The following is a 23977-nucleotide window of genomic DNA, read 5'->3' on the forward strand; positions in this document are numbered from 1 at the left end:
TACCAATGGAGTTGGAAAAGAAAGAATTCATACAGAAACCTCAAAATCTCAGACCACTGTTCTATTTTGCTAAAACAAACTGGTTGCAACAAATAACCACATCCTGCATAGATTTGTCATAACAAAAATCCTTGTCTGCTTAGAAACTTGAGGCACGGTATAGAATGTTTTTCCCTCTAAAATTTCTTTTTCTTTTTTTTTGGTGTTTATCAAAGGTATGCTGCAAGTATCATTACAACAACCTGTATGTTCGTTTCTCTATATTGATAATTTTGGCTGTTGCCAAAAAAAGGCAAGAGGTGGTGATTGACAGAACTGGCCCAGAGCAAAAATTTAAGCACGAAGGATAATTGGGTAGCTTTATTTTTCAAACTATGTCCAACAACTTTATTTATATTTCCTTCCATCATATATTTACAACAATGATATTTGACTATTTCCCAAAAGAAGACTAAGCGGTAAGAATTGAGTTACATTAACTACACGAAACAGATAAGGATGCTTGATATGCACAGTGGTTAATGCAATAGACTAAACACTGCCGGCCAAGATCTGCATGTTGCTCCTAAGATCAGCTTCTTAAGCCCCGTTTGGCATCGAAGGGGAACCTGCTTTTGGACTGAAAGCAGCTTTTCAACACCACCACCTCAATGCCAAACAAGCAAAGAATTTTGGCTTTGAACTACTAAAGCTGGTTTTAAACCAATTTCTCACAAAATTACTAGTATATCTCTGTACAGCTCAGCTTCTCATTATTTCATTAATGTCTTTTGAACATTTTAATTCATTACAACAAATTTTCACAGCAATGCTAAACGCTCAAAAATCTCAAAACACTTTCCCATGCAATTTTTCACAACAAATTTTAAACCTCAGTTTTCCAACCAATTAGGCTGTTCAAAATGACTACTAGGCTGTTGCTGTAATTCTCGAAGTAAATCTGCATGATTGTTATCACTTAAATAGAGATGACTGAGTCACCATCACTGCTTTCACTATCACTACTACTGCTCCCACTCCCGCTCCCACTCCCGCTACTCTCACTTCCACTGCTACTGCTTGAGCTTGAAGTCTGTTCTTCTTTCCCTTCTGCATTCACCTGAGCTCTAAGAGCTTCTGCTGCATTACGTCCCACTTTATGTTCTTCATCATCACTTACATCTACATCAGCAATCTCATCATCTGTGTCACCATGATGTGGTAAGTTAATATCAATACCAATAGCAGTGTATGGAACCTTTTCAGAGGCATTTTCTTGCTTAGCTGTCCCTAAACCATAATTATCATCGTCATCATTCACTATATCCACCTGTTCTTCTGATTCATAATTTTTGGGGTCAGGTGATGCAGTTGGTTGATTAGGAAGTGAAGATGGGTACTGCACATTGTTCTCCTTTCTAGATTCTGCAATAGGGAAAGAATGAGTTTTCCATAGTACCCAAATTGACTCAAAACAACATCTCATAAGACAAAGTGGTTAAAGTATCAACAACAGCTTAGCCACCTGGATTCTGACTAATGAAGCAAAGATATTGTCTTTAATTTCGAGTTCAAAGTCAAATTCAAATAAACCAGTAAAATCATGATGATAAAGCCCTAACTTAACTATATTAGCATAGAGTAAACAAAGTTAATCTTACCTCCACTCTCAAAGTCACCAGTGTCAATATGTTCCACCTGAAGCTGTACAATCACATAGAAACATGACAAAAAGAAAAATTAATATAATTGTAGATCTTATTAACAACAATAATGTCTAATTTCTTCAAATAAAACAGCAGTTCTATAACATGCTTTCAAAATATGAAAGTTTCAACAATAATCATAAATCAAAAGTGGTCCTTGCTTTTTCTGATAGAAAAAGATGCAAAAGGTTCCAAGAGTCAAGTAAACTTACTGACACTGGCTGAACTGGGCCTTTGTTCAAAGACTCATGCTTTGCTCCTTTAGCAAGTGGAGGTGAATAAGAATCTGCAGAAGGGCCGACTGAAGGAGCCATAGCTGTGGTAGCTGCAGCTGTGGACTCACCAGGCTGCCGTACATGCCTCAACCGCTTCACTGCTCGGTGTAACCGCTCCATTCGAAAAGTCTCGCCATCAAAGAATAACACCGCATCATTGTCCTTGTAATCTTCACTGACACCCTCAAACGTCACCTTGGGTTTTCCATGTTGGTTGTTTTCAAATTCTACCTTAACCCGGTTATCCTTAGCCTTGTGGAATGATCCTGGTTGGTTCTTATCAATTGATGCTGGCTTAAATTCATCTGGACCAGAACAAAAAAGAGATCTAAAACTTAAAATTCTTCACGTTCAAATATTTAAGGCACTGATAGAAATGCATATATCAATCGAATTCCGATTAATTTATAGCAAACCCCTCCACTAGATTGCCAATCAAACATTATAGATAAAAAAGGCAACTAAAAGTGTACTACTTCGTAGCTAAAAGAATCTTTCACTTCCTTTCCAACCTTTACTCTCTATCTCTTTTGCTTAAAAACCTTCCAGCCATTTTTTACTCGTATTTCTTTACAAGCTAAACTGTAACAATCTTTTCGATTCAACTCTTCTTTCTTTCTTTTCGTTTGTTTCAAAATTAAACTCGAATAATATTATTATTTTGGATATTCAATTAAACAATTCCTACTTTTTTCTTCTCCATAGTTTAATATGCTAAGAGATCAAATTAAATAAAAAAACACCCTGACATACAGATTCAAGAGAAAGTATATTGTTTCCAAATCCTTATTTTCTTGGAAAGCAAATAGTACCCTGAAAAACTGAAAGGGAAAACTTAGTAGGAGATAGTGTTTTCTTGGAAAACAAACAGAACCCAGAAAAATTAAGTGGAATAGTGAGTACTTACAGCGTAAAGTGCAGAATTTGAGTGAAGGCTGGTGTTGGTCCTTGAAAGAAGACCCTAAACTTATATTGTACCAGCGATTAGGCTTTGGAGCAGTGCTTGGTTCTTCTTTATTGGTGTTGTTTGCCATTTTTGAAACCCTAGAAGAATTTTTGACAAAGAAAGAAAGACAAGAGAGAGAGAGAATTGGGTTCCAAGAGGATATTTTGGTCTTTTTGCTTTATTACTAAAAAGTTGTTAAATTAACTTTCGCGGGCGGGGTTACACATTTTATAAAGTCGCCATAGTTTTCCCTCGGAAACCTCTCCTTTTTCGCTCTGATGGCTGCATTTCCTATCAGGTACTTAATCTCTTCCAGTTTCTTTTTCTGGGTTTTCATTATCCCTGATAAATGCTTGTTCCTTAATTTCATGTAAAATTTTTCTTAAGCTGTTATTTGAGTTATGATGTTATTCTATATTTCTTTTTGAGAATGAGATCAAGTCTTTATGTTGGGATTTTGATCCATTGTGTTATTATGATTTTGATTAAGCTATAAAGGTGGATTTGGGTTAAGAGTTTGAATTTCAAAATAAATTAGTATTAGTATCTAACTTTTTTCTTAACTCAATATTTTATTGTATTAAAAAAGGATGGATACCGTAATTTCTGTCCAGTTGAGTTTTACTGAGACCTGTAAAATAAGTCATTAAATTGAAAGATAATGGTGCTTTTGGAAGGTGGATGACATATCAGGGAAAGGAGAAAGTTTGCAAGAGAAAGAGAGGGAGGAGGAAGGGGGAGGGGAATTAAACATACAGAACTAAAAGAACAAAGAATTGCAAAAAGATAAAAAAAGAAGCTTAGTTTCTGCTTCAGGCATGGCATGTAGCATGCTTTTCTTGTTTGGGTTTGTTTATATGTTCTTTCTTATTTACTTATTGTGGAACCGTTTTTAATCTGAAGTAGGAGGACAACATATATTGCACTTTGTATTTTTACTTTGAAAGTTCAAACTTTTAAATTCAGTTGCTTAATTCTTGGACCTTTTTTTTTTTTTTATCTTAATTGCAGTTTGTAGCATTAATAGGGACATGACACATGCCTGCTGCTCTTTTACAGTTTCTAAGGCTTTGTAAGTACTTTTTCTGTTATCTTTTCTAGTTCCTGTGGTCCATTTTGGTCCACACAAGTTTATTTTTGGGTGTTTGAGTTGGAAGTTTAATTTTCTCAGATACCAAATAATGTGAAACTCATAACTTGAAAAATTTTCTTTTATCAATTTTCCACAAATGAAACACTAAGTAAAGACATCTGTTAAACTATTACCTGAAACTTTCTTGTGTTTGAGATTGTTTTATCTCATTAGTTGTTGTTGGATTCCAGAAATCTTGGAGCTTTTGCTGTGAGGAGGTCGTTGAATTTGGGATCGAATTTTTCCTACAAGTGTTCAGTTAGGTCAATTAGAATAATGGAAAATGCTAATACTAGTAGTCTGATGGGTGCAGACAATGAATCTAGAGGTGCCTTGGTAGTTTTTGAAGGATTGGATCGTAGTGGGAAAACTTCGCAATGTGGGAGGCTGGTTTCATATTTGGAGGGACTGGGGCATTCAGTTGAATTATGGCGATTCCCCGACAGAACTACAAGTGTTGGGCAGATGATATCTGCATATCTTACTAATAATTCACAGTTGGATGACCGCACTATCCATCTCCTTTTCAGTGCAAACCGGTGGGAGAAGAGGTTTGTTTTGGCACTTTAGCATTGCATTATATTCTGCCCTACAACAATGTTTGCTGATAGGAAATTACATGTGCTATTTGTTCCAGTGATTGTTTTCTAGTAAAATAATCATTTCTTGGTTAGATATGTGGTGACTTCATTTCTCTACAAGTTTCACAATCTTTGAGGTTTTTTAGTGTTCAGTTTTATTCTTTTTACTAGAACTTTTGTCAGCCATATTGGTGAAACGAAAATCCTTTTAGCTACACTGCCCCAATGCTCCATTTTTCTTCTCAGATTTGCAATGCTGCATTTGTCAACAAGTTTTGTAATCTTTGAAGTTTTTTATTGTCTGATCTAATTTCTTTTTAGTATAACTCGTATTCTTAGCCATCATTTGTGAAAGGAAAATTCTTGTAGCTATACTGCCATTCTGCTCCATACGTATGTTTCTCGGATATGGCATTTGCACTCATTTCACATCCAAGTAAATTAAATGGCCAAGATTCATCGTGGTTGGAATGGTGATACTCCTCTATCTTGGACCTTAAGTATGCATTTGTAGCATAATTAAGTTGATGTTGTGCTTAAAGTAAGCACTTTTTGAGTTGGAGAGTGAGTATGAATAACTTCACCAAAATATGGCTTTAGACAATCCATTGACTGTGTTCTTGTGTTTTTGAGTGGTGGCATGGCAACAAGGATAAGTGGGGCCATCTTGGCATTAGTTGGCAGTGTAACACTATTGGAATAAAATAGCCTGAATGAGCTGATGTTCTGTGAATGTATATCAGATGAAATTATGAAAATTTGTATGCTTTTAAGGAAGTTAGAAAATTCTCATGACATATTTTAGTGATAGATACTATGAACTTGATGCACAGCATTACTGTTTTGACAAATGTATTTGTCTGTCTGTGATTCTTGTGTTTAATTCATGGAATGTGCTTTGCATATGGACCACTTGGATATTCCATTCACTCATTTAGAATAGCATTAAATGAATCAGATATCTGCATAAGCACACTTCTGATAGTAGTTTGCAGTATATTATGAGGTAGTTAATCTGACTTTTGTTTGCAGATCATTGATGGAAACCAAACTGAAAGCTGGAACCACTCTTATCGTAGACCGTTATTCTTATTCAGGGGTTGCTTTCTCATCTGCTAAAGGACTTGATTTTGAATGGTGTAAGGTGAAGGCATGCTGCCAAAAAAGATTAACTGCTAAAAGTATTAAGTAATTTTCTAGCGTGATTATAACGAAATAAGGTCCTTTGTTACAGGCACCAGAGATTGGGCTCATAGCTCCAGATCTGGTAGTGTACCTTGACATAGTACCAGAGGTTAGTTGTGCCCACAACTTATTTTGTTATGTTAAAATTAGTGAAGTGGATTGGTTACATTAAACAATTGACTCTGCTTTGAATTTTTTGGTCTTAATGATTATGGTGTTGATAGTTCACTCCTTACTCCCTAAAGTTTGTTTAAGAAAGGGACTTGTCTTCCGATTTGCCATTTTTTCAAGCCCAGGAATATTTCACTGCTCAATTATGTGAGTCTTTTTTGTGGCACACACTGCCACCTCAAAATAAGCTGATTTCAATTGATCTAAGCTGACAAACCTGCATTTAGGGCACCCCCATCTTTCCCCACCTAAGCAAAAAAGGATTTTTCATTGCCTTTTACCCAAGGAATTCATGGTCTAAAAATAAAATGTCATTGTAAATTTCTGTCTTTAATTCATTACCAGAGGGTCATTTAAAGACAAATTTCTCTGTGTGAGGATGACTGTATAGGCGGGTGCAAATAGACATGGTAAAGTTCAATAAAAGTTTAGAAAACAGTCAATGCAGTTAGTTTTATATAGACAGACTGCTTGTGTTAATAAGCCAATGCACTTGAATTCGGTTATCCTAGCTTCAAATTGTGCAGATCAGTTAAACAAAAATGGAAAAAGAAAAAATAACTGAGATTTGCTTTGCATATTATTCTTCTGGAAAAAAAATATTGGATGCAATTTAGTTCAATTTGGTTAGCATAGACTTTGACATTGTAATGAACATTTAATTTCATGCTTACTTTCATAATTTGTGCTTGTTTTGGTTTTGCCGCTTTACTATAACGTAGCTATATAACTAAAATATTGTTTCATATTATCAGAAAGCGGCAGAAAGAGGAGGCTATGGAGGTGAGAGATATGAGCAGCTTGAGTTTCAGAGGAAAGTTGCCCAACGCTATAAGCTCCTTGAAGATTCTTCCTGGAAGGTAAAAGTTTGTTTCATCTTATGCTTTTTAGCAATACCAAGATGCATGGCCTGCATCATGGTTGTGACTTTGATGGGCTGTAATCTAGGTGTGAAGAATGCTACTGCTACTTATTGTGTGGTTTAGAACCTTTCTTCTCAGGCAAACTTTGTTTGTGGTCGCTTTAAAAGTAAATTTCTGGTTTTGCTTCAGAGACACCGGGAAAAATATTACACCTAGTACTCAATGACGGTACACATGCAGAAAAGCTAGACTTTTCCTAATCTAACAACTTCCATCCATTTTATTGCTGCCTTTTTGTGATTTTTACTGTTTGCTCCATTCATTTTTCTGCAATTTTCATTTTGTTGCTAAAACTTTTGGTCTTAGATGATAAGATCTATATTATCTTAGTTTGTTGCATGTATATAATGGTCATTATTCTCCGTCCACTTGTGTAATCAAGTCACTCATCACGGTAGTATCCTAGAATTTTAGACCCCTCTGCTATCTCGGTCAAGAAATAGGTTTGTTTTTCAGTTTTATTTGTCTGGTTATGGGAATGGATGAAGGCATTGCCCTTGCTTAAAGTTTCCCGTGTCGATTGCAGATTGTAGATGCTTGCCAACCCTTGGAAGATGTGGAAAAGCAGGTGAAGGAGATTGTATTGGAACACGTCATGACATGCCAGAAAGGGAAACCTGTTTCATCCCTCTGGTCAAGCTAGTTTATCTATTATCCCTCTTGCTTTCATACGAGGGATGCAACGCTCACTTGGGTTTGACAGCTTGGCTGAGTGTTTCCTACTGTAAAATGTTGAATAGTTTTGGCGTTGTGGACTTGAATTCAGTGTGTTCTTCCAAACTAGAAAAGGCATACTTGCATTTTGCAGTATTGTTTTGGAACTATACAAATAAAAAAAATTAAAAGTTAAAATCTAAAACGAAACCCGAATAAAAGATTAATGATTATAAACAAAATTTACTCGAAATAAATATTTATAAAACTATTATTTATTAGATTCGATTAATAAATGCTTATAGCACTTATTAACATTAATAATTTTATAAAAAAAAAAACGATATCACCCAACGAATATCTACGGCTATTGTTTTTCTCAAAGGGAGACCGTGAACCCTTAAGACCCAATAGTCAAGCCTGAAGATCAAGAAGAGGATTGCTATCAAATGGCTCTATCAATCTCTCTCTTTCCTTCTCCTTACACTCACAGAAACTCACCAATCTTTCGCCAGGAATTGCATGTGTACCCATGTCCCATAAAAACCAGCCAAAGACTCTCCAAATTGGGTCCAACTCCAGTCCTGTGCACAGCAAAACCCAGCAGCAAAAACCTGAAAACATGCAAGAATTGCAAAACTCAATTCGACCCTTTGCTCAATCACCCTCGGGCTTGCCGTTTCCACACTGCCCATTTTGGAGGTAACCTTTTTACATACATTCTTTAGCTTGTATGTGTAAATTAGAGCTTTCTATGCATAAAATCAACTAGCTATGAATTTTTTTTTTTGGGGTTAGTGTACCTGGCTCTCTTTGGAAATCTAACTATGACTTTTTGGCTTTGATAACTGAAACATGCTTTAGTTAATTAGGAGAAAACAGGTTCTCAGGTTAACAGTGATATTGGTGGTCGTTAGTGAGAGAGAACTTGAAAAGTGGTTTCTCGACTGTTAAATCTACTAAGAGAAGTTATTTTGAAAAATGGCTATCAAAGGTTTCTGCTCTGGCTGATGCGGATGCATGAAAAAGGCAATTCGAAATGCTGATTATGAGGAATTAGATATTCTGGTACGTGTTACTATCAGAGTGAGGTTGAAGAAAGTGGAAATTTTCATTTTTTTGGATAACTATTTTCCTGCTAATGGACAGATGTTGAGAAAAATTGTTAAGGTTGTGTAGTTTAAGCATCGAAGTGGCCAGATTGTGTAGGATTTTGTGAATGCTGCTGTTTGCTACTTTATGTGGATCTTATTTCTCTGTTGCTGTTCTCTGTGATAACTAATTTATGCTATTCCAATCTAATAGTACTGCTGGCTGAATATTGTTATGGATTTTTCATCGACAATTTTAGGTGTCTGTGTTTGAGATGAAGGGAACAAGATAACTGAAATGGTAAAGGATGTAAACGGTACAAGCTCCAGCCAAATGAGACTGGTGAAATTCTTGTGACCATTTTGCAAAATTAATTGTTGAATAACAGAGATAACTTGTAATGATAAGCGCAGAACCTAGTGAAGATCTTACTACAATTGGGTCCCTTGGAAACATAATTGGGATAGAGTTTTACCCTTTGGCAATTTGTACTGAGTCACAGCTCTCATGAACCTGCTCCTCTGGCATTTGTCAGTCTAAAACATAAGAGTTTTGCAGCTCCCTAAACTAGTTGCGTCTTTTCTTAGAGATTATGAAATTTTTTAGTGCACAAAAGATGGAATATGAGCATGTTTGAAATATTTGTAACTGTCTTGGGCCTTCAATTTGCTTGACGGATCACTTTGAAATTGTCCCTTTTTTCTTTTTAAAGTTTCTCAATCTCTCAAGGTCAGATTTTAAGAATATTCTGTTTTTCTAGAAGCAACTGCAGTTTGTTCCTTACCTCTAACTACATATTATCAGGGGAAACGAAGAGGAAATTTGAGAGTGTGTACACTGGGGGCACCATGAATACTCCTGAGTCTGGCAAAGTTTTTCAATATTGGCATTGTTGTGGATCTGAAGATCCTTTTGATCCTGGATGTACTGCTGCTCCTCATGCCTCCTATGATGACTAATATGGTTGACTATCTTCCATGACCAACGCCTGGTTGGCTTTTTTTTATGTATTAGCATTGTGAATATGAACAATTGGAAGAACATTTCATTCAAATTTTGTAGAAGAGAATATGATAATGCGTCTTTGTCTTACTTTTTATTTGAAATCATTTGGCCTTGTAAATAATTTAAGTGAAGATCCAGCATTGAATCTTAAGTACATTTGTTTATAAGGAGTCTATGTTAACTATTACATGCTATGTTAACTGTTTCATGTAGGATCGGAACATTAATGGTTCCAACAGAAATTACCTAAAAGCGTTTCTCTAAGCTCTCTTGGAGCAAAATCATCCATATTCTTAGTATTCTTTGCCAATGCTCCTCTACCAGTACTTTGGTTTGATATTTTTATGGGTAGTTCATAATTCTGATTTATATCTTTCCGGGGGTTTTGTTCCTTTCGGCCTCTGAAATCTGGGCTTGTCAGCATCCCATGGTACCCTTTGCAAGAAGAAGACTGGATTAGTGATTGATTGGTCATTCAAGTAGGAGTGGACATTTGGTCGGTTTGGTTTTAAAAAATGAAAAATCATATTGAAGGTGATCCAGATGAAATATGTTTTAAGTTCTGTTTTTGAAAGAAGATGCAAACAACAGATATATTATACTTTAAGCTTTCTTAGATTTTGATTTGGGAGGGGATCCAGATGGTGAAAACCACCACCATTGCTTATTTATTTCACACTAATGGAAATCCAATCTCCTAGTGGTCTGAAAGGTAGAAAATTGTGGCAAGATCTTTTACTTGAGCTGAATTACAGGCTATAGCAGGTAACCCCAAAAGAGTCTCATAAATTTCTTCAAGATAATTTTAGAAGAAATAAATAAATATGTAGTGATTGGAGTGGCTAAACAATTGTTTGACCAATTGGATTCTGATGCAATTAAATGAACGTACTGCTCGGTTCAAGTTTGATAAACAAACACATAATTGATGTAGAAAACTATTGCAACAGCAAGATTGATAAACAAATCAAGCCTTTTTTTTATTAGTTTCTTGCCGACCTTCATTGGCAAACCGCCTTCCTAGGGGCAGAGACCATACACCTGAAGCCGACAAACACAATTTTAGATATAAATCTAGCAATATTTTATTTGAAACTAGGTGCTAGGCCATGTGTTCACTCTCTGATCGGCATTTGAGCTTTAACGTTATGGAGATTCAAGGCTATATATAAATAGCATAATGCGTAGCCAGAAATCCATCTTCCCATCTATTCTTGAACGTCACAAATTCAGCAATGGAAGCGACTTCTCTAAGCTCCTCCTCCTCCTCTTTCCTGCATTCCCGGAAAATGTTACTCCGGGAAGATAAAAGGCATAGAGGTCGCCTGGTTTTTGCAGCTGGGAGAGACTCTCAGCAATGGAATTACAGTGGACAACTGGTGAATGAAAGCCTGACCGTGTTACGAAAACGGATTCATGATTTGAAGATCATAGAGAGAAACTATGAGCCTCCGGCAGATTGGATGGAGTGGGAGAAGCAGTATTATACATCTTATAACGAGTTCATTTGTAAAATTGTGGGGTTATTGCAATCACATTTGATGAACACAAAGCCTAGCTTGGCTCTTGGGGCGTTGGCATTGGTTACAATGAGTTTGCAAGTATCCCTGATCATGGTTTTAGTGTACTTGATGCAGGCAGCCAATGGAGTCTTGTCTACCATCCATTTCTATTGACCTTTTCGATCTTATCAATGTATTTTATTCTAATGTAAGGTGACGTTTGGTATTTTACAATGTAATGTGTTTACAGGTAATGTAATTGTAAGTAATGTAATTGCAAGCAATGTGATTGTAGGAAAAATAACATTATAGTGTTTGGTATACAAACAAAATAATGATTAAAATGCAAGAATGATAACATTACAACATTTGGTTTACAAATATTTTGTTGAGAATGTAATGCTAATTTTCAAAATTACCTCTATTTATTAAAATACAAGTTTAATATACTAGTATTTTTTATTGTTAATTTTTATATAATATCATCTCTTAAATATATTTGTAATATCATATATATTATTTTTATTTTTTATTATCATTATATTTTTTATTTTTATTGGACACATTACAGGAAATGTGCTCTCACTTCCCTTATACCAAATGCTACCTAATTGTATAGAAGATAGGTTAAGGACATTTTTACATATAAGCTTTTGTAAGTCTGGTTAATCATTTTAATGAAAAATGACAGTCTAAGGATTACACTTTTGCATATAATTGATACAAGTTGCATTAATCATTTCAATTTCTGTTAATAATTCATTATGTGATTTCAAAAGTTTGTACAATTTGGATTAATAGATTGCACCAAACATGACTTATAATTCTCTTATGTATTTCTTATAATTGACAATGGCATCCATTCTAAAAGAAACCAAATTAAATATGGTCTAACTAAACGCCTAAAATGGGCCAAGAAAAGTAAAGATAGTTTGATAGGCCCAAATAGTAACAAAAATGTTAGAGCCCACAAAAGGCAAGAGGGAAAGAAAGAGTTCTGTCAGTCATAATTATAATATATTAATATCATAATTATAATAATAAAAATAATAAGTTTGTAGATTATGCATCATGACCATAAAATTCCAATTAGTTAACATTTCAAATTGGGACATTTTTAAAAATAACCCTTAAAGATAAGATGTTTTCAAAAATAGCTCTCTTGATAATTTTAACTATTTTTATCTAAGTTGGACAAAATTACCCTTAATGAAATTACACGCTATGATGTTACACACTATGTACAAAAATATGTGACACACCATGATTAGGTTGTTACACACCATGTATAGAAACATGTGACACGCCATGTACAAAAACATGTGACACGTCATGTACAAAAATATGTGACACGCCATGGTTAGGTTGTTACACTCCATGTTGAAAAAAATATTGTTGTTACACGCCATGTACAAAAACATATTACAAGCTATAGTTAAAAAAGATTGTTACACGCCATGTTGAAAAAAAAATACTGTTGTTACACGCCATGTTGAAAAAATATTATTGTTACACGCCATATTTAAAAACATTTTGTTACACTTTAATGTCTAAAATGTTATTGTTATTTACAAACCAAAACTTCAAATCCTCTCAACTCTCTTCATTTTTTTTATTTTTTTGACAATTTGGCACTGATTAAAGTGTTTCTAACATATTTTCATAAATCAAAATATAAATTTTCTTATCTAAAACATCTATTTCAACTAAAAATAAAAAAAAATTCATTTGAAAACCTAACTTTATAATTTTTAATTTTTTGAGTTTATTGGTGTCTAGGTCCCGAATTGATTCAATTAAAAATTATTTCAAACATCTGTGATCATTTCTACTATTTTAGTTTTACCCAAAATACCTAAAAATCAAATTTTCTAAATAGCCACCCACCCAAGCACATCAAAACCATTGCTTGGTGTCTTGAAAACACAAGAAAGAGAAATATGAAAATGTAGGAGAGAGAAATTGAAAGCATAGCAGACGAATGCCGAAGAGAAGAATCGATAAAATTTGAGAGATTGGGATGGTGAGAGAGATAAATCAGAAACACAAATAGGGAGAAATTGTGATGAATGGTTTAATTTATTTGAAATAGTTTCAAGGGTATTTTTGTCAAGTCATGGCTAAATATGACTAAAAATAATTAAATTTATTTTGATGATTATTTTTAAAATGTCCTTATCAAGAAAGACTATTCCTTATAATTTCCTCTTTCAAATATAAGTGCATAAATTAAGTACATGAAAGTAAAAGAAGATGTATTTTCATGAAAATTTTTATGCTTAAAATAAAATTTTATTTATAAAAATAATATACTATAATCAATTCAATTTTAATTATTTAATTTTGAGATTGTAAAAATAAAAAAGAAAGAAACAGATTAATATGACATATATCGTTTCAGCAGTTAATAGTTGCTCAATTAGTCACATATTTTAAAAAAATATATATGTCAAAAATATATTCATTCAAATTAAGACATGCACCATCAATTGATTATTAAAAGGTTATAAAATTTGAAACCTAATTTTCTAGCCACTAAGATAAAAAAAATATTATGCAAAAGCACACTGTAAAAAAATTTACAAACCATTTATAAGAACAAAATCAAATTTATTTCAATGTAGTGTTATATATTCAAGCACAATTAATTGTAATTGGTAGAATGTTATTTTATTTTTCAAAAAAATGACAATAGTATAAGTCATTTGCCTCAATGTAATAATCAATCAATTTTATTTATGTATTTAGAAGTGATTTACTAAACAATCTTTAAGTGCCAAAATCTTGATCGCATAAAAAACCACCAAATACTCAAATTCTATTTATAAGTTACACAAATATCATAGAATAAGAGTGTTTTGGATGAAATTAATTACGTTACCCTTCAAAGAATAGGATAGAACTGCAGAGGGTAAATGTGAAAGAAAAGATCCATAAAACAATTTACCCTATGTAAAAGAGGTTCTTGTGATAAGAAAAGAAAGCGTTACAAACAAGTTAGGGATGTACTAGAGGTGACAGAGAGAAAGATTGGAGCAGTTTTCAAAATACTGAATGCCGTTGTAGTTTAAAGAGAACAATAAGAGAATAGGTGTTTTGAGTGAGAATAGGATAGAGAGAGAAACTCTGAGTGAAAGTCAGATAGTTTTCAAAGTAAAAGTTCTTCTTTGAATTGTGAAAGCTCATATATAGTGCAAAAAGTAAGGGTTACAAGTTATAGCTTTAATACACGTAACAAATGATATTAAAAGGAGAGTTTTAATATTAAGTAACCGTTACTAAGAATTAATGTCAAGTAATGGTTAAAAGCTCATTATGTGACTGTTGAAGTAATTATATATAATAAGACTTATTCTAGAATAAGACCTAATAAAGAAGAATTGTATGTGAATAGGTATAAGAAAAGAAACTGTACGTGAATAGGTACAAGAGAAAAAGTTGTACATAAATAGATACAAGAGAAGAAGCTATACGTGAACAAGTATAAGAGAACAAGGTAAAAGCAGGAAACACTTGTATTTCAAGAAAAGGTTAAGAGAGAGACCTCTTAATTACCTTCATATCTAAGCCATCAAACTAAACTCTTCGGAACATTTCAATATGAAAGTAACCCATGAATCCTACAATTTATTCCTGATTACTTTCACTGTTATTTGTGTGAAGTTGTTATTCTGTGCGAAGTAATTGTTCTATTCGTATTAATTATTCCACATGAAGTAATGCTCCACTTATTCTAGTTGCTCCATATAAAGTAGTAATTCACTTCTTTTAATTGTTCTGCGTGAAGTAGTGCTTTACTTGTAATAGTTGTTCTTATTACTCTCTATATAATGTTACGCGATAAATAATTCTTTAAAGAACATGTATTAACCAAAATTGATTATCTACACCCTATAATAAATAATTAAATACGATATTTACTTGATATATAAAAAAATTTAATTACTGCAACTGAACACTTGATTCAGTAGTAGATGTGTATGTTCCGTGACTTTAAAAGAGTTCAAACCTCCTTCCCTCAAAATCAAAAAAGGAAGAGAAAAAGTTATTATTAACATTTTCAATTTCAATATAAATAAAATAAAATTAATGAATAATAGCAAAACAACATTGTCTCAAAATATTAAAGGCGAAAGTGTATTTTTCAAAATAAAGTTTTATTAATAGTCAAAATAGTAAAGAGCTCTTCACTAAAGAGTAGAAAGAAAATGTCAAATTCAAATATGATATAATAATTAATTGTATAAATCTATATGTATTTGAAACATTGTAATAATTCATATTGCTTATATGAGAAAGTGGGCGGTGGCTGACAATATTGAGATTCAAAGGCAAGCGTGTCTTGAATTTCAGGGGTGTCCAATATTATACTTTCTATTTTAAGGGTGTAATTCAGCTTCGACCATCCCCTAGAGTGTAACAATTTATATTAGACTTATTTTAGATTATTCAAAAGTCAATTTCAATTTGTAGCATTTCCCTTTAATGTGTATATGAATGTGAATCACATTATAGATTTTAGCTCTAATAGATTCAATGAATTATCTCTAATTTAAAAAATGAGAAAGGTGCTGATTGAATTGATGATTTATGTGAAAGGACAAAATTTGACTTAACTCTTATGGTTCTGGATGTTAATTTTAAGGATGTTGATGTTGTTAATGTCAAATGTTATGATTTAGATATGTTTACTTAGTTTTTTTTTTTGTTATGTTCATTTGTACTTTTATTAATTTATTTATATTTAAATTATTTTTATATTTTATAATTATGGATAAAATTTATAAATTTTAATATTGTAATTTGTAAAAGATAAAAAAATAACAAAATTTTTATTTTTTTATCCATAATCAAATCGATTGAATCAATTAGATCTTCAAACGACTCTGTTCTCAGTTTAAATTTTATGAGTTTGATTGGCTCTTTAAAAAAATTTGATCAATTCTATCTTCGATTATGACACATTGAACAATTGTTCACCCCTTATATAATGAATATTTTATGAATGGTTGATGTCTAGACCCATCCACTAGCCGAGCAATAGATCTTGTCTAGTCCGAGGTAGATTTTGCATGCTGGTCAAGGTAAGCGTGTGATAAGGAATGAGCAACCTAGGTCATGAAAACAATGAATCCATCCTCCTTTTGTCATTCATAAATTTTACTGTTCCATGAAAGCATGATACCGCCAAAATTTTGTCTAGGAAATGGTTTACTTATTTTAGAATAAAAAAAAAATGAACTGTTATGGGAAGTTCCACTTCATGGCCAAGTGCATGCATTCATCGTTGAAACTACTTGAACACATTTTTAGAGGTTCCACACATCGCACTAATTCCAACCCATCTTTGAAAGAAAAAACATTTTCACATTGCCTAAGTGTGATCAATAAATGAAAATTTAAATTTCTTTCTAGATCGTACGCGTATGTACGGATTTATATTAAAAAAGAATATATAATTAAGAAAAAAACAAGAAAAAAGCACCTAACTAAATAAAAAATTTAACTTATATTAAGATCATCTTAAAGTTGATTTTTAAGCATCTAATGATACAACGCCATTTCATAATTTTCTACAAACACGCGATTATCTTTATATATTCGCCCAAACGAAAAATTTCATCTGAAAAAATTAGATTTTTGTAGTTAATCTAATTAATATAATTACAACTAATGTTTAACCTAAGGAAAGAAAAAGAAAAAATAAACTGTAAAAAGATAAAGAACGCAGAAAAAAGGAAGAAGACCTATAACTATTAAACTTGGTTGAGACATTTTGTTTTCTCCTCTCTCTTGTTAGTACGTGTATATGATAATAAGATTCTTTAAAAATGATATTTGAAAATTTAGGAGATTGTGAACATTAATAGGTAAAGCAGAGAGATAATAATATATATAATAAAAAAGTTGGGTCTATATATTTTGATCTTTATGAAGAGGAAAGAGAGGAGCATATAGCTAAAGGGATATACATGGATGTTGCCATACAGTGGCAACACTACCAAAACAAATTAAAAAAGAACATAGTATAAAATAATTATTCCATGCAGTGGCATGGAATTGAATTTAAAAAATGTTTGCATTCAAGGTTTTATATGGAAAAAAAATTAAAATTTACAAATGACGTATTACAAAAAGGTGACAAATTAATAATGAAATTTACTTTATTTTTGAAGTATAATTGGTTGAAATAAGGTACAACACCAAAACTAGTCATAGTTAAATGAAGTAATTGGATCATTTGGACTGTCGAACACTTTATTAGTCTATTAAAAATATAAGCATACTTTAGTAATAATAAAAAAATGTAGTGTAGATTTGAATATTTAAAGTCCGATGGATGGTTGTTACATGTACATGCACTTAAAATGGGTAAATTAAGTACATGACCACCTAGTATTTTGGTTTTCTGTTGTTTGACCGGTGTGTACGATTAAAAAGGCAAAGCTTTCTGTTGATTGCAGCAGCAAAGCATTCCATTAAGACTTGGCTTCCTTGCTTGGATACTATTATTAAACTGTTATAGGAGTTTCAACAACAAGACTAAGTGCATGCATGCGCACACTGTATTCATCAATGAAATACATACTTGCTTTTCAAAAATAAATAAATGGATGAAATACATACTTTGAACGCATTTTTCAAGTCCACTCCTAGATTTATTGGGGTGGATCAGCACATTTTCAGAGCATTCCCCTCAAACAAAAACTGTCATATACCTTAATATTTTTCCATTTAAATTTTTGTGAAAGAAGGCTGCATTAGTTCAATGCTTTGCATATTATTAAAAATTTAGAGACTTAAGAGATTATAAAGGAGAGAGATGATAATATTAAAACTCTACATTTGGGTCTATTCTGATCTTTATGAAGAGGAAGGAGAGGAGCATCTAAATGGATGTAAAATATGAATGCAGTGGCAGCAATATAGCAAGAAAAAGAAAAAGAACATACAAAATAATTAATTAGGTGCTCCTCTTCTGAATTAATTTATTCGAATTTTTCCACTTCATGTCCTTAATTCCCAACCAATTGAAAGGTATAAATTACAAATTCTTTGTATTAAATAATTGAAAGTTGCGTATAAACTACAATTACTTTGTATTAAATAAAGAATATTAAAAGGAAAAGCAAGTCTAAAAATATATTAAAAACCTTAAAGTTTTGTGCATACACTGCTGCAAGAAGGAGCTGCATTGCTCCCTGGGATTGCTGTCGAATTAGGAAGATGGTTTCTACATGTAGTCTGATTTTGTAGGTGTTCTGATAGGTTTGCAGTTGTTTTCTTTTTGACATACGCAGCACAAATAATGTTGTGGAACATGTCCCTCATGTTTTGGCTGCGTCACTACCACTCATACCTAGTTTTTGTATACAGGTTTAGAGAAATGAATCATTTTTAATGTTGTGGAACATGTCCCTCATGTTTTGGCTGCATCACTACCACTCATACCTAGTTTTTGTATACAGTTTAAAGAAATGAAATCATTTTTAATGTTGTGGAACATGTCCTTCATGTTGGCTGCATCACTACCACTCATACCTAGTTTTTGCATTCAGTAGTTTTAAAGAAATGAAATCATTTTTAATGTCTTTAAAAAAAAAAAAGTTATGTCCAAACGCCAGCATGAGTTTCGAGGTTTCATTCATTTGGATTTTCTAGTCGCCTTCACCCCATCGTGAGAATGAATAGGAATGATATTTTTTCTTTTCAATTTTCTATGTTTTAATGTTAGAATATTAATTGGATATAAAACGTCATGATTTTTGTCTTGTTGTAGATTAAATAAACAATTTTTTTCTTAGTCAAAGATAAGTTAGCATTAATGGTGAAAGATGTACAAAAATAGTTTCAGCTCAAGAGTGCTAGAGCACAATAAGCATTACAGGAAGGGCAACTGAAAAAAACCAAAGCCTTTGAGTGGCTTAAGCGTAACAAACAAAAACAACAAGCTTAACATCTAAGGGGGTTGCACAATGAATAGCTCCCATCTGAAGTAACAACAAAACCAGCATAAATGGCAAGCAGAGAGAGGGCTTAGGCAGCCTAGCAGAAATTAAAAACAATGTGCAGAAGGAAGAAAGAGACCAGAGCAGTAGTGGTGCATAGCAGAAAAACACAAAGCAGCAATGAACACAGTGGAAACACAGCAGCAGGGCGAAGCTAATCAATTTTTGTTGGAGGGGGGTCAAAGACGAAAAAGAGTAAAAGCTAAAAATTTTTAAAATTAATACGTTGAACTTAACCAACAATCAAAAGATTTATAAGAGATAATAATTTTATACAATATTGTAAACAAAAAAAAAGACTTATAATAGTTATTTAAGAAAATTATACTTGACGATGTTTCCTGAATTCAAATTCATTATTGACTCTGTACTGAAAAGACTAGCAATGTCTTTCTCAATATAAACAACTAAATTATCTGCAAGAAACTCATCATCTATTTTATTTCGGAGTCTTATTTTTACAATTTTTATTACTAAAAAGACTCTCTTTATAGTTACTGTAAAAATCGAAAGAATCAAAATAAGGCGAATTAATTTATCAATTAAGTGATAATATTTTGACTTTTTTGTTTCTGTAATCTCTGGCACAATTCATAAAGTGTTTTAATATATTCAAAACTTTAATGATGAGGTACATCAAGCTCGTAATGCCTCAATTGTAATCTCAAAATAATTTTTCTTATTTTGTGAAATCCTGAAAATAAAAACTCTCTTCTAACTTGCAAATATTATCAATATTGAATGATTTATAATTGTTATTAGGATCCAAAGTAGTGCTTAAAGTTAAAAGTTCCATAGCTTGCTCATTGAATCTCAAATTTAATTTTTGTAACTGGAATCGATCGTCACTAAGAATATATCAACTTGATAATGATGCTCCATAGTTACATCTAGTTGACGAGATCGACTTTTGCCTAAGATATATTGTGCACCCATGTCAAGAATTTCTATCTCATGTTTTTGACAAAAATTTTTCACATTCTCGAATAAATTAGACCACCCATAATCTTTCAACTTCTGTAGGAGTGATTTTGTAGTAAAAACAAGATGAATTGTATTTAAAATGTCTTGAGAGTGTAATTGTAATGCTTGACATAGAACATTAGTAACTCCCATAATCTTATACATAAAGTGTAATATGAAAATAAATTCAAATGATACTAATATTTTAGTAGCAGTAGAAGCATTATCTTTTTGTGAATAACAAAATTTCACATAATTTAAATAATATAAATAGAAAGAAGAAGGTAAAAGAAAACTTTTCCTCCTCTTAATTTTACACAATGACGATGAGTGGTCCTTGTCTTTTCTTGTTCAAGTTCACAAGTTCATAAATCTCTTTTGAAGAATAAGGTGTGTTTCAGTAGTGAGTTACAAGAAAAGAGAAATAAAAATAAAAAGATACAAAAGAGAAGAGAAAAAGAAAAAGAGAAAGAGGTGTGGAGAAATTTAAATTAGGGTAAAGTTACGTAAGTTTGTAAAATTGTTTTATTTTTTTATTTGTATTAATTATTAAATAAAAAATTTATTTTGAGTGAGTTATTAAAAATATATAATAAATAAAATTTTTAATAATTTTAGGGGGGTCGTTGATAAAATATAAATAAAAAATAAATATTTTTAAAAATTTGAAAAGGGGGTGGGGGGCGGTTGGCCGTTGGCTTACCCTCCGCCCCTGCGCAGCAGTGGTAAAACCATCAACCAACAGTGGTAAAAAAGCATCATGATCGAGGATATAAGACAAAGGGCAATACCACCATCCCGAGAAGTAATCCAAACTTTGGAGCATAAATAAGACAAAGGGAGTGAGAGAGGCCTTACCATATGGCTGAAAACATAGAATGTCTTAGCTTTACCAAAGGGCAATACCAAACTTTGCTTTCGACTATTAAAGTTGTGGCTTAGCTTAAACAGTATTCAACTCAACTGAGATCCATACGGTAAATCCACAGTGTTTCACTCGGTTTTCATGGCAAGATCCTTGTAATCTTGCTAAGTTTTCAGCATAGGCTTCTCTTCTTCTTATAACCCTATAAATATGTTATCGTATCACTGCTCTCAAACCAATTAGCAAATACTTAAACTTTCACTTGAGCTCCTTTCTGTCTCTTCGCCCATGGAAGTAACCAGTGTTTCATCATTTAGGCTTATCTACCGACAAAGGCCTCTCCGGCTTGATCCTAAGTACGGGAAAAAGTCCCCTAGCTTCATCGTGGCTTCATGTAGAGGGAGCGATGGACCGGATTATGTGGGTAAACTCGTTGACGAAAGCATGATTGTTCTACGAATGCGGATCAAGGAGATGAAGATTTCTGAGAGTAGTGTTGAGCTGCCTTCGGATTGGATGGAATGGGAGAAGCAATACTTTCTACACTATAACGAAGATGTTTGTGAAGCAATGGGGCTTTTGCAAAACTTTTTGATGAATATGAGGCCAAGTTTAGCTGTTGGAATGGTGGCACTTGTTTTGCTAAGTGTGCCATTATCCTCTGGTTTGACCTTGTTTCATGCTTTGCAAATAGCTCAGGGATTCCTATCTAGGTTCAATCCAAGTTGATTTGTAATTTGTTAGCACATGTTATTCAAAATGCTTCATATCTAGGTAGGCCAATCATATGGCCGATATATTGTCTTGCTGTAATCCTTTTATAGTTTCATCTTATGATCTTGGAAAGCTGGGAGATCAACCTTTCTGTCTCTTTTGATCTGCTTGTTCCTGAACTCTAGCACTTACTCTTTTATCAATAAAATTATCTATACAAATGTATCTTGCATTTAGCAAAGTAAAGTGAAAAGTAGAAGAGAGGAATAAAATTTTTAAGTATGCAGTTGATTATTTTCAGTTTGGTTTTTTTTAAAAATTTTTAATAAACTATTATATCCATATAAGAAAATCAACGAGATAAGCCAAACAAACAAGTATAGTTGGATAAAATCTATCATAAAATTGGAACAATTCCACGAATGGTGAGACCACAATAATAGCATTTACAAAATTACTTTAATCTAATAAAAATGTAAGACTCTATTAATAATGAAATTCTCGTTAATATGGCAATAAAAGCCAAAGGATAATCAAAAGTCACTTATATGATGAATTTCGTTAAGCATAAATGAAATTACACATAAAGTTTAACATATATTTTACAACAAAAATGTAAATGGGAATTAATATGCAATTTTATATTTCTTCATATATTGATTGATTTAGGTGTACAGTTAGAGGAAAAGCTTTACTTTATTTAAATGCAGCAGCAGCAGCAGCAAATTAATCTTTCATCATGACTTTTTTTGTTGTATTAACAGTTACGAGAAGTTCCACTTCATGCCCAAGTGCATGCATGGACACCCTATTCACCATTGAAAATTTTATTTTTGAAAGCTTCATTTGCGTTCATCTTTAAAATTACTTGAACACAATTTTAAGACTCCACGGTTTGCATTAATTTCAACTCATCCTTGAAAAAATCAATATTTTGATATCAACTAGGTTTGACTAAAAAAAGAAGTTTTCGGTTTTTTTTTTCTAGATCATACGCGTGCGTGCGTATAGATGTATACTTGTAAATTTCAAAAAGAACATTTAATTAAGAACAAGAACAATAAAAAAGGAAGAAGACCTAAAAACTATTAAACTTTGTTGAGGGGTTTTTTTTTCCTCCTCTCTCTTGTTAGTTTTGCTCATATTTCAAGTTTTGCCTTTCTCTTATTGATCATCTCCTAAGGTGAATTTTTCACTACTCTGCATCTCTCTCTTTATAGAGTGTATCTTGATTTCTCTCTTTGATAATTCCTTCTTTACCTTCCAGTAAGAAAAAACCAACATGACTTGGACAGGGAGATAAAAATCACTATTCCGCAGCCTCTCTGATGAGTTTAACTTTGTCGGTATCCAAGTCTCTTTTTCATCTCAATTATATTTATCAAGTATAGGGTAGTATTATTCGAAGTAATACAGCCCATGATGGAGTAGGAGATCGAGAAGTGAAAAGGACGTGGCATGCAATATAGCACAAAAAAACAAAGAAAATACAAAATAATTAATTACGTGCTCCTCTTCTGATTAACTTATTCAATCATTTGTGTCCACGTCGTGATCCGTACTCTCTACCAATCCAAATATAATAGTTTTCTGGTGAAAACTTTTACGACTCAAAGATAAGTTGATTGACTTGCTTTTAGAAATCTATAAGTAGTATCCTGTATGTTATAGTAAATACCGTAATCATTTACGTCCGAACTTACAAAAATCAACACTCAAACATAGGCCTAACTCTTGTAATCTAATAACTGTTCCTATATGGGCTGATTTGGTAAAAGAGATAGTAATTGAGTTAAAAAAAATGATATTGTAATGATCTAGAGTGAAACACCTATACTAATGTTAATCGATAAATTTCTTTATATCAAATTCTATTATTAAATTTTAAGATTTTTTTATGAATATTATCATCACAAATTTTTAACTTGATGATTCAAATATATAAGTTTTTAAAACGTTAAAAAGATACATGTATGATAACGTCAAGATACATGTACAACAATAGATTCAACATTATAATTAATATTGGCATAACAAAAACTATTTAACATACCACTGTAAATTTGACATTAAAGAAACATATTCCTATGAGATAAGAAATAAATACTACTTATTAACATTTTTAAGATCTGAAACATGTGCATATATATATATATATATATATATATATGTATATAACATGAAATTTATTTTCTTTTTTGGATAAAACTTGACGTGAAATTTCAGTGTTTCAATATATATATATTTATATTTATATTGGGTAAGAAAGGTATCA

The 23977-nt window shown here is 32.3% G+C and overlaps 5 protein-coding genes across 7 annotated transcripts; 4 read left to right on the forward strand and 1 right to left on the reverse strand.

Annotated features, from left to right (window-relative positions):
- On the reverse strand, window positions 719-3108 carry LOC18601942 (ELL-associated factor 1). The gene is made up of 4 exons (XM_007033045.2): window positions 2868-3108; window positions 1898-2265; window positions 1641-1683; window positions 719-1404 (listed from the first exon to the last, which is right to left on the reverse strand). The coding sequence occupies exons 1-4, from the start codon at window positions 2992-2994 to the stop codon at window positions 959-961; spliced, it is 984 nt and encodes a 327-aa protein (XP_007033107.2). The 5' UTR covers window positions 2995-3108; the 3' UTR covers window positions 719-958.
- Window positions 3021-7708, forward strand: LOC18601943 (thymidylate kinase). Of its 3 annotated transcripts, none has more exons than XM_007033047.2 (7): window positions 3021-3204; window positions 3918-3978; window positions 4230-4589; window positions 5652-5763; window positions 5854-5913; window positions 6731-6835; window positions 7425-7708. In XM_007033047.2, exons 2-7 carry the CDS (start codon window positions 3938-3940, stop codon window positions 7539-7541), a joined length of 795 nt encoding a protein of 264 aa, XP_007033109.2. In that variant the 5' UTR covers window positions 3021-3204; window positions 3918-3937; the 3' UTR covers window positions 7542-7708. The 3 variants fall into 3 exon arrangements, with proteins under 3 accessions (XP_007033109.2, XP_017975412.1, XP_017975413.1); XM_018119924.1 differs by having other exon boundaries at window positions 3119-3204; window positions 4352-4589; XM_018119923.1 differs by lacking the exon at window positions 3918-3978 and having other exon boundaries at window positions 3109-3204.
- LOC18601944 lies at window positions 7857-10320 on the forward strand. The gene is made up of 3 exons (XM_018119925.1): window positions 7857-8254; window positions 9449-9631; window positions 10026-10320. Exons 1-2 carry the CDS (start codon window positions 8002-8004, stop codon window positions 9601-9603), a joined length of 408 nt encoding a protein of 135 aa, XP_017975414.1. The 5' UTR covers window positions 7857-8001; the 3' UTR covers window positions 9604-9631; window positions 10026-10320.
- On the forward strand, window positions 10885-11325 carry LOC18601945. Its single transcript, XM_007033049.2, has one exon. It carries the CDS (start codon window positions 10885-10887, stop codon window positions 11323-11325), a length of 441 nt encoding a protein of 146 aa, XP_007033111.2.
- On the forward strand, window positions 21277-21717 carry LOC18601946. Its single transcript, XM_007033050.2, has one exon. The coding sequence runs from the start codon at window positions 21277-21279 to the stop codon at window positions 21715-21717; it is 441 nt and encodes a 146-aa protein (XP_007033112.1).

The sequence above is a fragment of the Theobroma cacao genome, chromosome 4, assembly GCF_000208745.1.
Source record: "Theobroma cacao cultivar B97-61/B2 chromosome 4, Criollo_cocoa_genome_V2, whole genome shotgun sequence".
NCBI lineage: Eukaryota > Viridiplantae > Streptophyta > Magnoliopsida > Malvales > Malvaceae > Theobroma > Theobroma cacao.